This window comes from Vombatus ursinus, unplaced genomic scaffold, assembly GCF_900497805.2.
Source record: "Vombatus ursinus unplaced genomic scaffold, bare-nosed wombat genome assembly UNPS02014818.1, whole genome shotgun sequence".
NCBI lineage: Eukaryota > Metazoa > Chordata > Mammalia > Diprotodontia > Vombatidae > Vombatus > Vombatus ursinus.
This window is the reverse complement of record NW_020954596.1, coordinates 51,384,050-51,401,933: the sequence shown is the minus strand read 5'-3', so window position 1 is coordinate 51,401,933 and position 17,884 is coordinate 51,384,050. Positions and strand designations below refer to the sequence as shown.

The 17,884-nt window shown below is 36.1% G+C and overlaps 1 protein-coding gene across 4 annotated transcripts in view; it reads left to right on the top strand.

Annotated features, from left to right (window-relative positions):
• ATP8A1 (ATPase phospholipid transporting 8A1) overlaps nucleotides 1-17,884 on the top strand; it is a 287,178-nt gene that overhangs the window by 163,627 nt on the left and 105,667 nt on the right. For all 4 annotated transcript variants that reach the window (XM_027836226.1, XM_027836225.1, XM_027836228.1 and 1 more), the window contains 2 exons: nucleotides 6,661-6,799; nucleotides 8,922-8,986. In XM_027836226.1, the coding sequence (XP_027692027.1) occupies nucleotides 6,661-6,799; nucleotides 8,922-8,986 (204 nt within the window). The remainder of the gene's footprint in view (nucleotides 1-6,660; nucleotides 6,800-8,921; nucleotides 8,987-17,884) is intronic.

Below are 17,884 nucleotides of genomic sequence, written 5' to 3'. Positions count from 1 at the left end.
CAGTAATGTCATTTTGGTCTTCTTTAAGAAGGAAGGACAACAACCAACCAATGTTAGCCAGACTAGACTTCTACCACTCTCTGAACAAACTCAAGACTTCTGTTCCATACAATTCACTATGCTTGGAATCACCTCTCCGATTCCCAGCCTTATTTATACCTGTTACACTTCTACAAATCAATAATCTGCCCAGCCTCCAACGCCTAGCTCAAATCCTCAAGGGAGGAATAGTAACTTTTCCTTCCTTCTAAGTCTTATAGCACTTTGTACCTCTTCTGTGAATTTATGTTGCTCTATTCTGTAATATAGTTGTGTGCATAATTACTTTATCACAAGCATTAATTTAGTGCCCACTGCATGCCAGACCCTCTGATAGATACTAAAGATACAAAGGTGAAAAACAAAACAGTTCTTCCTCTCAAGGAGTTTACATTATATCAGGGGAAACAACCTATACACATGGAAGTAATATAAGACATAAAGTAAATGCAAAATTCTTTTAGAGAAGAGATTCCTTGAAATTAGAGGTGATACACAAAGCACCTTCCAGTACTTCAAGACAACTCTGATATCCATACTGAGCCTTCTCTTCTCCAGGCTAAACATTCCCCTCTTCCTTCAATTAATTTTCCTATGACATGGAGGTAAAACCCTTCACCAGTGTCTTTTTTGTTTTGTTTTTTTTGTTTTTGTTTTTGTTTTTTTAATTTGGTTAGGCAATGAGGTTAAATGACTTGCCCAGGGTCACACAGCTAGTAAGTGGTATGTGTCTGAGGCCGGATTTGAACTCAGGTCCTCCTGAATCCAGGTACAGTGCTCTATCCACTGCACCACCTAGCTGCCCCCAGTATCTTTCTTAAACTGTGATTTCTACAACTCTGAATCTCAAGTCATGCTGTCCTTTCTACAATTTTCAGTGTTGTGTGTGAGAGAATAGATAAATGGTTACCAGAAAAACTTTCAAGGAATACTCATGGCACCTTGGGTTTTGTGGTCCAAGCATTTGCCTTCTCAACTTCCCTGGTATTATTACCTGTTGCATGACCCTGGCTGTACCTGTGAAAAGTTTAATCAGTAGTTGATGTGGCGTATGTATGTCCCAAAGTCTTGTGTGGTCCATAGCTGGATATTACACATTGCTTTGGAGCCAAGACACAGTACGACCCAAAGAGGATCCGGGCGATATTGATGTGTCCTGAACATTCAGCATCAGGTTATAAAAGTTCATGACTGAACTTAATCTCCCACCACTAGAGTGGTGGGCCTTGTTATAATAAACCATGACAACATGTGAGGACTTTAGTATCAAAAGAGAGGACAATGTTTCAAAGAGAATATTACTTACAGTTCAGTTCATTTGGAAAAAAAGACCTGGGAGTTTCTTAGGATTCTAGCTCAATGTGTTTCAACAGTGTGACAGGCAAAAAAAAAACTAATGAAATATTTAAGAGAGTTGTAGAGTACAGGATTTAGGAGGCAGTGATGCCAATTCACTTTGTCCAAGGCATAGTCTATCTGTAATATTGTATTCCATTCTGGAGCCCGTATTTTAGGAAGAACATTGACAAACTGGAAGTTGTCTAGAGAAGGGTGACCAGGATTGTGAGAGGCCTCTTCTTCTCACCATATAGGAATTAACTGTGAGAAACAGTAATGTTTAACCTGTAGAACAGAAGAATTAAGCAAGATATGATAAATATCTGCAGACATTTGAAGGGTTGTCATGTGAAAGAGAGGATAGATGTGTTTTTCTTGGCCCCAGAGTGCAAAGCTAGGAACAATGGGTGCAAGTTGTAAAGAAACACATTTAGGCTTGGAAAGGAAAAATTCCCAATCATTAGATATACTCAAAAGTGGAATGAATGGCTGCTTCTGGAGGTCTCTAAACAAAAACTGGGTGAGCATTTGTTGAACTACTTTTGAGGGGTTTCTTTTTTAATTAGAGATTAGATTTAGGCTAGATGGGCATTGAAGTCCCTTTCAACCAGTTTTGATATTCTATGACTCCATAATGTGGTCTGTCTGGGGCACAACTAAGAGAGGCTGTCATCTCCTTATTCTTAGAAGCTGTAACTCTCTTAAATGCATCCAGCCTACAATTATGCTAGCTGATTCATAGAGCAAACTTTGGTTATATTCTTATTTATTTTCTATTTCTGGTTTTCCCTTTCTTTTAAATTCCTTGAAAGACAGAGACTACTTGTTTTTCATCTTTGTATCAAGTTGCTTTCATATAGTAGGCACTTAGTAAAATTTTGTTGAATTGAATTGAATTCCTTTTCTTCTGACTCATTTCCAACATTTACTTAATTTCCTGTTTTATTTTCTTTAGCTTTTCATCTCATTTAGTATTTAGGAACAGAAGAACTCTTGTGCTTTTCACACATATTTGAAACATTTTAAGCATTCCTTTTCTCTTGTTTAAGGATCATCACAGAAAATGCCATGTTGTAGATTAAAGAAGTAGCTATGCCTTGGTCAATTTTTCATTGGTAGGTATATGCCAAACTGGTCTTTCGCAGTATAAAATAACTTATCCACTTGAAAAAATTACTAATATAGAAATGTCATTTTGAGAATCTGTTATCTAATAAAATATATATTGTTATTTTTCAAAAAAAATTATAAATCTGTCATATGACATTCTGCCATATAAACATTAAACACTCAGCATGTAGTTATTTATCTTTATTAAGGTGGAAAAGTATAATTTACATGTAATATGTCCTTTTCAAAATCTGCATAAATTATCTGAACATTTTAAAAAGGTAATTAGATTAGTTGGGGGCTTTCTGAACCAATAAATATTTTTAAATTAATTTAATATGATAGTTAAGCATAATTAACATCAATTATTCCTGAATTTAGAACCTTTGTAATTATTGATGCTGTGGCATTCTGGAAAAAAAATTAGTGTGCTTTGGGTTTTCTATATTTTTTAATTATTATTATTCCATGAATACTATTGAGATTTTCACATGTTTCTCCATTCACTGAATATGTAATTCCCATGGTGCCCATTAGTAGCCATCTGTGTAAGGTAACATGTATTTTGAATGGAATTGATTAAGGTATAAATGCACTGGTGGTATGATCAGGGAAAGGAGTCAAAGTTCAAATCTTGCCTCTAATGCCCATTATGGAATTGTAAACAAAAGTTTGAAATGTGAAATTTCCAGATTCAGCACAGCCTATTATGGAAGAATCTTATCTTGAAATAAATAATACTCAGAGACAAAGAAATAAGCATGTGAAGCTTTCTGCTGAAGTTAGTGAGCATTATAATAGAGAAACTCTTCAAGTTAACCAGATAGTTAATATTTATTAAGCACCTACTATGTGCCACACTCTGTGATACCAAAAAGAGACAGACTCTGCCTTCAAGGAATTCAGATTCTAATGATGGAAGATAATACACACAAGCTAAAAAGCCAGGGATTGGTGGGAGGAAAGAAGATACCCAGGTGTTGGGGGAAGGGTTATAATGAAGTCCAAAGAAAACCAAAAGAGTATAGCCAAGTAGAAAATGAAGAGATGACGGGCTGGGACCCCTTCCATAAGAGTTTGGGGTTCATGATTCCGTTCTCCAAACTAGAGGAGCAGGGAAGAATAATGAAATATGAGTACCAAGACTGATTGGCTCTTGCAGAATGATGATATAAAGTAGACAACGTATATTTTGCTAGACTGTGCATATTTGTTAGATGGATTTTGTTTGGTTTTCAGCGTGCTAATATGTAGGAGAAAGAGAATATGAATGCTTGTTAATTAAAAATTAATTAACATGGAAAAAATGAAGTAGATACATAACAATTTTTAAATGCATCTTAGCACCACTTGGGGGGTTCATCATCTATTCCTTGTCACTTCCAGAGATATAGTCATGAGTAGGTAGTATATGAATCTACTAGACTCTTCTGAAATCATCTAGTCCAAACCCTTCATTTTATAGAAGAAGAAACTGAGGCCCAAATAGGTAAATAACTTGCCTAAAATCATACAAGGTAGCAGCAAAGCTGAGATTCAAGTCCAAATCCTCCAGCTCTGTATCTAGTCTTTGTATGGCAGCTAGGTGCCCTACTGATAGGGTGCTGGACTTGGAGTCAAAAAAGTCCTGAGTTCAAATCCTGCCTCATGTACTTAATAGTGGGCAAGTCATTTTGCTGATTTCAGCCTCAGTTTCCTCTTCTATAAAATGGGCATAATAATAGCACCTACTGCATAATACTGTTGTAAGGATCAAATGAAATAATATATGTAAAACACTTTGTAAATCTTAAAATGTTACATAAAGCTAGTTATTATTCATAGTAGTATCAGTATTACTATTGTTATTTGTGCTCCTTACATGGAATTTCTAACATCATGTTCTTGAAATTTTTCCATTTTAATCTGAATCCATGGTTATTTATTCTTGCAACCGTTCATCAGTAATATATAGCTCTCTATAGAGCTATAATGATATGTATATTTTTTTCTTTTGCATGTCTTTTGCACCAGATTATAAGGTTTTTTAAAAGCATGGGATATCTGCCATTTTGTTGTTCTTGGAAAGAGAAGAACTAAATTTGATCTCCGGCTCTCACACTAGTTGGATCTGGGCAGGTCATTTAACCTGTCTAACTCAAATGATAACAATACTTGTATAACCTACCTCGTACAGTTGTTGTAAGGTAGCTGCTTTATAAATTTTTAAATTACTATAGAAACGTGAATTATTATGAATATTGAATGAATTGTGATTGGGCACTAAATGTAACTGGGAATTTCCAGAAAAGGCAGGCATGTTTAGGTTGTGATTACCTGTATGTATTAATGTGAGAAAGAAAGGAAATAAAGAAGGAAGGAGGGAAGAAAGGAGGGAGGGAGCTCTTAATGATGGTTGTGGGACCAAGGAAGTGCTACTATTTGCTGGACTCCTAACCACAGGGTCCTTCTCTGTCTCCACTAGAGATTGAGGGAAGGTGGTAGTTGAGAATGGTGGCCATGGTTTGATATACCTGAAACTTCTCATTTCTCCCTCAGGGCATCTTACTATTTCAACTGTACTAGCCTGCTTACTTCATAGGTGGCAGTTGGACAGTAGTTGTTGTTGGAAGTGGCAGGCATGGAAGGCCTCCTTCTCCAATTGTTACCCTCAATTCCTTCAGGGGATGGACTGGAAATAATACTGTTTGTCTGGGGATAAAGATGAATATTTTCCTGATAACAAATTTAGGGAGAAACTTGTTACATGAGTTCATATGTAGGGGACACTGAGTAATACAATGGATTGGCCCAGACCGTCTATCATGCCTACAATCTATTTCTTCATCTCTATTTCTCAGAATCTCTTATCTTCCTTTCAGGGTTAGCTAAGGTATCATCCCCTTCATGAAACATTCATTCATCACCCTTCCCACAAGTTGTTAATTCTCATCCCCCTCAAATGATCTTTTATTTTCTTATCTATATATGCCCCAAAAGAACCTAAGCTACTTGAGCACAGGTATTGTTTCATTTTTGTCTTTCTATCTCCATTACATAGCATAGTGCCTTTCACATAGGAACTACTTAATGCATATGTAATGAATTTAATCATTGTTCAAATGGATCTTTCTTGTAGTGACCTCTATTTAAACTGGAGGTCTGATATTAAATCAGTAGTTTACTAAGAATATAATCTGAGGAGGAGAAAGACGAGCAGAGGGAAGAGTGGTTCCCATATCACAGTAGAAGAGCACTAGCTCCAGAGTCAGAACACGTGCATTTTGTTACAACTCACTTCCTGGAAGAATCCGGGTAAATCATTTCACTTCTCTGTGCCTTGGTTTCATCATCTGTAAAACAAGGGTGTTGGACTGGAAAACCTCTGAAGCTTCTCGCAGCTCTAAATCCATCAATCTACAATATCTCCCAGGGAAACTTAGGACTGTGAACATCAATCTTCATGACTTCTAGTGCGAGTTATCCATGGTGATTTAATAGCAGGGAACTGGTGAGAGAGGAAAGCGTGTTCCTCCGTGTGCACATTTCATGATCATCTTGAGAGAGATGCAAACAAACTACTATATTACCCTGAGCCTCTGACCTATCCCCTACCAGGTGTGTGGGGAAATGTGAGAAATACATATTGATTTCCATTCAGAGACTAATGCTGTCGATTTGTGGTCGCTGCTGATATTTGTTCCTCATCAAATCTTAAGTGTATTATTCCCATAGTCTTCCTGGTGTTTGCAATAACCTACGACTGGGTAACATCTGTAAACATTCTTACTTCCTTGCCTGCTAGGCCACGCAGCTGCTCCTGCTGCTATAATCATCTCCCACACAGGCATCTGTTTCAGTTCCTCAACAGCTACTGCCCCAGCTTTAACTGATTTCCAGCTCTCCCCATCCTTTCTCCTGTCTGATCTCTCTCTCCGTAGCATAGGCGGAATTGGAAGTGAGACCAACAAACTTAGCAGTCCCGTTGTATGACTCAAACAGTTGTCTGAAACTCAGAGGTCCTTTGTAAAGAAGGATAAATATATTTGGCACCATTTACAGGGACCACCTCCAAAGTCAGTAAATTATCTTTTGGCCATTGAATCAGATTTCATTCTTAATGTAGAAGGGATGTAAGAGAATTTCACAACTACGCTCCACTCACCTGAGCTTGTTGAATGTTTATTTCCCTAGAATCTTCAGCTACTTGGAGCCACAGCCATTGAAGACAGATTACAAGATCAAGTACCTGAGACCATAGAAACCCTAATGAAAGCCGACATCAAAATCTGGATCCTCACAGGAGATAAGCAAGAAACTGCCATTAACATTGGTAATTAATACCATTCAAGCTTTGAATAAACAGTTGTTTTTTTTTTAATAAAACATGGGAAAGGGATGGAGAATTTGAAGGAAAGATTATCTGTATTTCTTCCTGACTGGCTTTTAAAAATGGAGTGACCACTGCCACATTCTATATACAGTTGGCCTGGGGAGACTATTTAATATCTTTTCTTTCTTTCTCATCTCTACCTGCTTCCACCCCTGCCATAATTTACACAGGAGCCAGTTAGCCACCTTCTTGGGGTTAGTTATTAATGATGGGATTACTTCTGGCAATTCTGTGCTACTTATGACCGATTCTCATTTGTGTGACTCCTGTTGTGTTTTGAGGGAAGGGGGAATATTTTTAAAAGATTTCTAGATTTCATCCATACTTCAGAGAAATCTTTAATGTCATGTTTCCCAATCTCTCAGAAAGAATCCTACATAAGGAATAATACACAATAAATATTAATTAAAGGAAGAAAAGAAAAACTGAATGAGGGAAGAATTGATTTGAGATCTTAAAGGTCTTAGTCCCCAGTAGTACATTAACATTCAGGAAATCATAACTTTCTTTTTAAATGAAATGAGAAAGTGGCCTGGGTACACTTGAGCCTCTAATCAATATCTAACCTCTGACTTCTCTGTAATTAAGCATGGCATTGCATATTGATTTGAACAAATAACCTTCTCTAAAGGTGACTGTACCTTGGCAAATACATTCAGAAAGAATAAGATGACATTTTTAGAAGACTAACGTTGCACACCATACCAATGAGAGTGATGAGTTTATGTTCCTTTGAGAAGTGAAAGCGACTAGCTCATGCTGCTCTGTAATCAAAAGATTCTATCACATTTTCATAGTAACTGATATGGTCACATCCATAAAATTGATCAAAAATAAAAAGATAAGCTAGAGCTAGTATTTATAAATATTACAACAAAGATAAACCTAAAAATGACATGTAGTGTTTGTTTGATGATTAGGAAGATTTTCACCATTAGTGAAAAGAAAAAATTGCAATTAATTAAAAGCAAATGACTTGTGAAAAAAAAAGAATTAGATTATATAAACTGCAATAAAGACCAAAAGAGTTAGAAAATATTATATTTGGAAAAAGCAAATATAAGAAGAACAAATATAACAATATAATATATACTTATATGCAAATAGAATGATATAATATAAAGTACAACTATAATAAGGAAACAATTAGAACTAGAGAGAGAAAAATTTCAGTGAGGCTGAGCCCATGAAGAAAAGAGCAAGATTTGCTCAGGACATGCAGTTCTTTTGGGAGTCCTGTATAGAAAAAAGTGAGATGATTTATGAGGAACATATAACTACTGGAGGTTTTTTAACATGATTATTACAAGAAAGTATGGTTGGAAATAATGAGAAAGCCTCCTTAAATGCTATAGACTATATCTATGTTCTATATTTGCTTGAAAATCATTCTATTGCTTCTTGTCCTTTTGGCTACCAAATCAAAATTACTTTAGCCTACCTTAGTAAGTTGTAAGAAGTAAAGTCCATCATGCGAACAATGTTTTTAGTCATTTTTTTTTTAAAGAACTCAGTGTACTGTCAACTTATTCCAAAGAGTCTATACTTTAAAAAAAAAGTAAGAAAACTAATCATCTGATCCATCTCCAGCAATCCTAGCCAGCCTGCACCTAAGCTATTTGATGGATGATTGTCTTGAGTATTTCCAGAAGAGAAAAGGCTCAATGACTTCCCTTAGTAATCTTCTTAGGAACATAGCAACCTTTATGAGCAGGAAATGATCCCTATGTCTAACCTAAATCCTTCCTATAGCAATTGAAGACCTTCTTTTCCTGAGCCTCATCCATTGACGGTAGAGAAAAGCTGGCTACCATCCCCTGGATAAAATAGCCTTGGTATAGTTTAAGACTATTACTTTACCAGCCCTCAGCCTTCTCACCTTCACAGTGAAATGCCTGAGTTCCTCAGAGATTCTGAATCATTTTGATTCGTTTCCTTTGAACCCTAAGATCCATGTCAAAATTTCACTATAGTTGGATTTAGTTATAAAATCATGCCATCTGTTAGTTATCAAGAGTTCATTACATACCAGTCACCTAATCTGCAGTGTTTTGGGTTATAGGGCATTCTTGCAAACTCTTGAAGAAGAACATGGGCATGATCGTCATAAATGAAGGGTCTCTTGATGTAAGTAAAAATTACAAATCCACCAATGTTATAGATAACCTTGCAAAGTGTTTTATTTTAGTCTTAATCTGGTCTATCTGAATAGCTGCAAAATATTTTCCTTTAGTGAGGGGAAAAATAGCTTATTACCCATTACACTCCTCTAATGTAATGTACACTGTTTTGAACCGCAGTAATGTAAATGGATTCAATCTTTGCTTCTTTGACAGCCAAAAGAAATTGCTAGATGATTTGCTTAATGTTGTGCGACAGGAAAGCTGCATAATAAAAGCATTATGCCAGAGGGTTGCTGAGTGAACAGCACTAGTCAGTATCTATTAGTACAAAATTCTATGGAATATTCTGTATCTGTTTCAGCTTTGAGTACCAATATAGGGTTTGCTTTTTGTAAATGTTCATGAAATCAACTGAGAAAGAAAATGTATGTCTGTATTATTCCTTATTAATGATTTTTTTCCCCAGCATTAACATTGTCCTATACGTTCTCACATATTTCTTTATATTGCTCTAGGTGCCTCATTCAGCCATGAAAATAAATATTAGCCCATGTTGTAATATTTATAAATACTAGCTCTAGACCAAACAGTATGATTTCTAATTTAGTATTTGGCCCAGAGCTTAGGACAATGTTCTTCAACATTTCGGTGAAGAATGTTGTCCTAAGTTTTAAACCAACCCTGAATTTAAAACCTCAATATTTGGTCCATAGCCAATATTTATGAATACTAGCACAGGAGCTAATATTTATTTTCATGACTGAAATTTAAGCATTCAAGACAGCATAAAGTAATATGTGAGAGAGCAGAGAGAAATTTGGTCATTTGGAAGAGATTATGGGAGGAAAATAGGTAAAGATGAAAATCTCCTACCACGAGTGATTCCCCAATAGATAGTCAAAGGATATGAACAGTTTTCAAAAGAAGAATTACCAATTATCAGTGACCACTTGAAAACGTGCTCCAAATCACTAATGATAAGAGAATTTAAAATTAAAGCAACTTTATGGTTTTACCAGACAATCATCAAATTCACCAATGGAAATAGTCATTGTTCTTAGGGAGCAGTTTGGTGAGACATGCACACAAATACTCTGTTGGAAGAGCTGTGAGTTGGCCCAGATATTTTAGCTTTCCATATTGGAATGTTATACATTGACATAATTTGTCCCAGTGATAAGCCTCTGTTATTTTCTCCATTTTCAGTTGGTTAGTCAACAAGATACCATGTTAAGTGCTGGGGACAGAGCCAGGTGACAGTCTACTGGAAATGCTCCCATTAATCACTGAGTCTGATTACTCATCTACTTCTAAATTCATTATTATCCTACCCACCTCTCCATCTTTTCCACAAACATTATGAGAGACTTTGTCAAATGCTTTGCTGAAATTAAGCATATCTATTATGTTCTCCAAATACCACATCTATTCTATTCCCTTAATACCCCAGACTAGTAGCCCTAACAAAAAAGGAAATGTTTATGTAGTGTAACCTGTTCTCAGTAAGCTCATGTTGTCTTTCAGTAATCATTGCTTTCCTTTCCAAATACTCACAAACCACTCACTTAATAATACATTTTAGAATATTGCTAGCAATCTAAATCAAACTTCCTAACCTGTAGTTGGATAATTGGGACACCATTTGCCCATTTTAAGACTGAAGGAACTCTTAATGAATTCACTTCACTTCAAGCATCTTATTAGGCCCCTATTGTGCACCTTGCTGATATAAAGACAAAATGAACTAATTTCTGCTGTCACATAGTTTGTGGTCAACTTGACACATGTATATTTGAAGGAAATTTGAGATTTGAGAAATTTGAGAAAACAAACGACTAAGGCAGGGCATGAAGGGGATGGAGAAATAGATCAAAGAAATTTCATTAAAAAAATGGGACCTAAATTGAGCTTTGAAGGAAGTTACAGGGGATCCTGAAGGGGGAAGTACATTCTGGGCAGAGCAGGGACAATTGCTCAAGATAGAAGGTATAATACTGAATGTAGAGAAATACTGGCAGTTCAGTCCATGAACATGAGAATTCATGAAGAGGAATGATATAAAATAAGGTTATCTAAGTTGAGGTGGAAGGAATACAGGTAGTGGAAAGACTTAAATGCCCAGCTGAGGAGTTTGTATTTGTATCCTAGAGGCAGTGAGTAGACAGGGAAGGTTTTTGAGGAGGGGCGTGATATGGTAAGACCTTTGATTTCAAAGCTGACAGTTTCCAGGTTCATTAATTCTTTTTGGAACAGTGGGATATAATTGATCTGGGCCCATTCACATTAGTTAACAGAAAGCAGCCAGGTGCTCTCATACCCTCTTTTCACTTAGCTTTCATTTCATAGCCCTCTCCCCAGTTTTGTTCTATCTCTCCCAGCCCTAAGTTCTGGGCTAAGACTTTGATCTTTGTTTAATAGACATCCTGAAGCCAATGGAATTTTTTTTATCAGGAAATGGCTATGGTCAGAGCCTTGCTATAAAGAGATTAATCAGAGTACAGTGCGAGGATGCATTGGAATAAAGAGAGTGGACCAGTTAGGAGACTATTGTAATAGTCTAGGCAAGAGAGTGTGAAGTAGTGAGGTGGCAGTGGGAATCCAAAAGTTGGACCAGATGTAAGACAGATTTTGAAGATGGAATCAGCAAAACTTAGTGGATTGAATGTGAGAGGAAGAGAAAGAGTTTGAGAGAGTCTCTGGGTTTGAGTGTCAAGAATTGATGACATTATGAAACAAAGGCATTTCATTATTTCCTGTTTGTGTAATCAGTAGATAATAGGAGCTACATATGGTATAAAATTCATATGCTTGAAAAAAATCAAAACAGAACATGCCAAATTTAATTAATGAAAAGGAAAATTATTTTTGCAGATGAGTTCAGTTTTGCTTGTTTAGGCTACTGTATAAATTGTGTAGGGTATAGTTTTAATTTATTATTTTTTTCCAACTGCTTTCACATGGAAGGTTGTTTATGAATGTTTGACATGCCAGGTAGCACAAATAGACTCTAGATAGCGAAACCGAAACACTAGGTAAGGAAGTGGGGTGCTAAATTATGATTTCTAATTCATTTTGACAGTTTCAAGATATAAACCCTTAGTGACTCATATCCCATAGGATTAAGTCCAAACCCCTCAGCCTGGCATTCAAGGCCTTACATAATCTACCACCATCTAATATTTCTACTCATGTCCTCCCTGAAACAAATGGTTCATATCAGCCAGAAGCAAATATGACATGTTTATTTGTGACCTAGTACCTAAATCAATGCTGTTGCCCCTATGAAATGCCTTCCCCTGTCCTCTCCACCAATCCCACCCAACCACTAAAATATCTCCCAAGTCCTATCTTCTCCATAAAACCTTTCACATTCACTTTGGCCCAAACTCATCTTTCTCCCTTCTCTGAGCCCCTGTGACTTAAAGAGTCTGAAAAAAAAATTGATTTGGCTCTTGCTTACACACATGTCAATGTTAGCCTTGTTTCCCCAACTAAATTGTAAACTTCTAAAGGGCAGGATCTGTGCCATGTACTCCTTTTGATCTCTGGTAGTGAGAGGTGGGGCTGAGCACTGAGAATTTAGAGGACTATTCCACTACTTTTAATGTATGATATTTTCTATCTGCTTTCAGTTAAAAATAGGGATAGTGGATAGGAACTGAACTTGGGATTTCGTTAGTCCAAAAATTCCTTATTCCACTGCAACTTGAATTCATAGTGGGTTCCCTTGAGCCCTGAGAGGTTGCAGGATTTGAACACAGATCTTCCTTATTCTGAGGCCCATTCTCTACTCACATCGTCTCTCACAACTGAAGAGAGATTCTTGAAATGTTTGATGTGTCAGGTAACCACAATAACAGTTTCCAGAAAGAAAGAAAGACAGAAAGGTAAAAACAAACATCAGGGTTTGTGACTTTAATTTTCAAGGTGATAGAAATATGACTTTCTACTTCAGTCTAAGTCTTCCAGGGGAGTGATTCAAAATTTATATATAAAAAAAAACCCAAGACTTTAAAGCATATCAAAATAACTAATTGCACTATCTGCTTCCTCTGAAGGAAACATGAATAGAAGTATCAAGAGAACATATGTTTTCAAACTTCTCATGATTTGGGGTATTTTGTGATGATTATGCCTTTCATATAAAATAATACCTTCCTTTAATTTTTAAATATATACATATATCCATTTTTAAGATTTTGACAGTAATCTATCCAGTCTGAATTCCTAAAACTGGAATGGTTAGCAATCTTCTGTCTTCCTTAAGGTTCAGGAGTGGGGAGGGAAATACAGACAAGCACTGTAGCTCAACAGATGAGCTGTAATTTGTTCAGCCCTAGGCTGCCAAGGATTCTAGCCCCACCATTTGAGGGAGGTTTTTCTTCCAGGGAGTTAAGTGGTGACTTTACAAATCTCACTGTTTGGGGTCAGGCACACAGTGGTGCACTCATTTGTTTCTCAGCAGGAAAGGAAACATCACTTTGCATAGATCCTTCAGATCTCATATCATAAAATCCATGGCTGAAATTTCAAGCAGGTTGTTAGACTTGTTGAGATTCCAGTGGTTGAAGCATTTGTCTTTGTTACTGTGGCAAAGAAAAAACATCCTGTCTGTGTTCAGATTTTACTGAAATAATCATGATATAAGATGAATTCTATCAGCACATGGTTAGAAAATAATTAACATTTAAGTAATTTACTGCTTTGAGGGGATGACGGAAAACAATTAATGCTTTCCTATACTAATAAATAACAGAACAAAATTATATTCTTTTTCTTCACAAGTGAAATTTATAGGACAATTCAGATACTATAAGATAAAACCTTGTCATTTAAATTTTAAGTATCATGTCAGTAATTAGAAAAAATTTTCTCTCCAGATACTCTGAGGTTATTTGATATGATAATATGTATTACTTAGGTGTACAGTAATGACCTTCCATCATTGTTTTTCTAAGTTAATAGAGTTTTATAAATTCTGATTGTACTTTGCATAAATGGTACTTAATTCCTCTGAATATGTTTTCTGCAAAATAGTTTCGCACTTAATAAGAAAATAAAAAAGCTGAATGTTTCTCTAAGTGATGAACTTTTAAAAAAAAAACCTCTTTAAAATTCTTCTTAATGTGAGAATAAAGTACTTCATCCATGCAGCTGTGGAATATAACAAAAAGAAAAAATATTCATATGCTTATTAGAATATTGCTAATTATTCAACTTTCAAATTCAAATTAGAACAGAAATCAGAAACATTTATATTTGACTTTGCAACCCATTTTTATGCTTATGTTTGAACAAGAGTTTTTGTATGGGAGTTCACAACATGATAAAAAAAAAAAACAGTCATATACCCCACAGACTTAACTCAGTTGGCAAGTTTTTTTTTCCTCCACATACCCTTGTTCTCCATTCCAATCAAGAATGGACAGCATTTTCTCTAGAGCAGGGCTTAAACATTTTTTTTTGTTTCAATGGGCCCCTTAGCACTCTGGTGAAGCTATGGGCCTCTTCTCAGAACCATTTTTTAAACCACTGGAAAAAAATGTTAAATTTCATTGAGTAGTTCATGAAAATAAAGGCATAATTCATTCTTCCCCATACAGGTTCATGAATCTTACTGAAATCTGTCTCCTTGGGGATCCGAGGTTAAAAACTCCTGTTCTAGAGTGATGCAAAGCTTTCTTTTTTCTTCTCTTAGCTTCCTTGCTTAGTGTCTTCCTCATTCCTTCCTTGGGTTTTGACTGTTCTATATTAAAAGGAAGACTTGGCCTCTCGCAGTTTCTATTGGGTTCAGAACAGAGATGTTGACAATAGTAACAAAAGGATTTCTTTTTGCTTTCTTGTGATTTTTTTTTGCCCCCTTGCTGACATGAATAATCCAGTAACAAATAGGCAAACCATGACTTTTGTGAGAATAACAAGGATTGGCTATGCATATTTTTACATCATTGATATTCTTATTGTGGCTTGGTGGATTGTGAGTGATGTTTTTTCATAATCCCCCATTTTGGTGGCAGGAATTCTGACTCTGCCATGTGGCTATGAAATGAATTTGATGAGAAACACGTGATATAGTGGGAAAAGAACTGGTCTTCGAATTAGAAGACCTGCATTGTGAAACTCCAGCCCTGATACTTGCTAGCAGTGTGACCATGAGCAAGTCATTTAATTTTTCTGAGTCCTCATCTATAAATTGGAGCTACTAATGAAAAAAAAAACACCTCACATTTAGAGAGTACTTTACTTAAATATTTAGCATTTTACTACCTAGCTCAAAAGGTTGTTTTTGAAGACAATGTAAATTTTGAAGTCCTGTTTAAATGTTAACTGTCATAAGTGCCTCGAAGTCACGCAAAGATGAGAGGCAACATGGAATAGTGGACAGAGAATTGGACCCTATACCAAGAAGACCTGGATTCAAGTTGGACATCTGAAACATCCTGACTTGTGACTCATTAGCTACTTCTCAGAACTCTAGGCAACACTCTTAAGACTAGAGAAAAGATGCCTATCTGCATTAGACAGGGAATTTCCTCTATATTGATGAAACCACAGGTCCAGTTACTCTCCCTATCCCATGTAGAGATAGTGAATGACAATCCCTTAATCCCAACTCCATTCTACAGAATAACATATAAATCTAAATCTCCTCTACATAACAGGCCACAACGTTGAAGACTGTTACCATGATCTCTGTATCCGCTCTTCTGTAAAGTTAAGTGTTCCCTGATTCTTCAACTTTTCTTCATCTAATGATTTTAAGTCTCCTCAGTTACACAGGGACCATCCTCTGAACATGTTCTAGCTCGGTAGTGTTCCTTTTGCATCTGAGGTCCACAATTAAACATAGGACTCCAGATCTGGCCTTGTCAATGCAAAATAGAATGAGACTATTCCTTTTTTTGGGAATGTATTTCTATTGGTACAGCTCAAGATAGTATTCATTTGGTGATCATCCTTAGAACTCATGAGGGTTTTCTTAAAAGTCTCCCCTTTCTATTGCAGTTTCAGATGCTTCTTCTAAGTCAGTCATTCCACAAAGATGTAAAATTTCTCAAACCTGAATTTAAATAGGAACTTAAGAATTCAGTATTCTTAACCATCTTTAGTCTTCATAGCAACACACTGAGAAGACATTTTCTTCCTTGAGGGCATAAGATCTCTTTCAAGAAGAACTAAGATTATATGATGTTACAGGTTATAACTATCATATCCTCTCTGTCCCTCACATCATAAACAGCTTTGCTGCTTCCTTGACCAGTGACAGGGCCAAGCTACCCGAAGAAGTTTGCCCATTATGAAGCTGGCTTATTTCAACTTAGTTTAAGGCTCTTCTCAGAGGAAATTATTACCTTTACTTTGAGTGAACTGTTAAGTATACAAAAGTTTGGGCTCCCTTAAGGTCATGTTGTCACTTTTTCAATTATAAAGGCCAAATACAATGAAAACTTATTTCTCTCCAGTCTTGCATCACCAGTTGCCTTTTGGACATCTCCACTTGGACGTTCTGTATGTTGTATCTCAGCTTCAACTTGTTCAAAACAGAAAGCATTAGCTTCTCTTCTAAACTTGTATTTCTTCAAAATTTCTCTATTTCCACTGAGGGGAACCTGGTTTATAAACTTGGAGTCATTATCAATTCTTCCCACTCCTTTACCTCATATACAATCAGTTGTCAAGTCTTGTGGATTCTACTTCTGCCTCGCTTTGCATTCATTTTTTTCCATTCATTTGGCCACTATTTTAGTTCAGGCCTTCGTCAGAAACCTTGGAGATGTGGGCTTCCAATCAAGGTACATGGGAACATAGGGCAAAGGAACTACCTGCTCGTATGCCTGTGAGTAATAAACTGCTTAACTCGTGATCCTTTGAGCACTTGAGTTCCTTCTCAGTACCTTCTCATCCATGATTTCCTTACAAAGTATTTGTTAAATGAAATATTTTTAGTCTCATCAACCTAGAGTATGGAATAGTTATCATATGTTAGTAGCTGTATTTACCCTTCTTCTGTTTTTGTTGTCTGAGATGTTTTCCAAGCAAATAATCTGCTCACACCAATTTGCTTTCTAGAAATACTTTAAATACCTCTCTTTTATTGGACATTCTTCTTTTTTCATTAATGATTAGGCTTATATTTGCAGGATATGGCACCTTGGTTTGCATCTTGAGTTTCTCTGTTCTTCAGAACACATTGTTTCATTCCCTTCTGCAGTTGCCAATGAGATAGTTCTGTGTTATTTGTATTTCTTGCCCTTTTTATTTGAAGGTCTTTCTCTTGATTGCTTGTAGATTTTGTTGTTTGTCATTAGAATTGTTTGATTTAACCACTGTGTCTTGGAATTTGCAACATAAAGTGTTGGGGTTTTTTTTTTTTTGTTGTTGTTGTTTTTTTGTTGGTTTTTTTTTTTTTTTTTTTTTACTGGAGGCAATCTGGATTCTTTCAATTTACACTTTGTTTTCTATTTTCTAAAGATCTGGGCAGTTTTCTCTTATTATGTGTTCAGTTTTTTTTTAAAAAAAACTTCTAAAGTTCTCCTGAGAAACCTATGATACTTAAATTTTCTCTATACATCCTGTTTTTGAGATCAATAGGTTTTGCTTTTATAGAGGTCATGTGTTCTGGAGGCAGCTAGGTGGTGCAGTGGATAGAGCACTGGGTCTAGAGTCAGGAAGAACTGAGCTCAAATCCAGCCTCAGATCTTACTAGCTGTGTGATCCTAGGCAAATCACTTAACCTCTATCTATCTCAGTTTCCTCAACTGTAATATGAGGATAATAATAGCACTAACCTTGCAGTAAGTCAAATGAGATAATATCTGGAAAGTGCTTAGCACAATGCTTAGCACACAGTAGATTCTATCTATCTATCTATCTATCTATCTATCTATCTATCTATCTATCT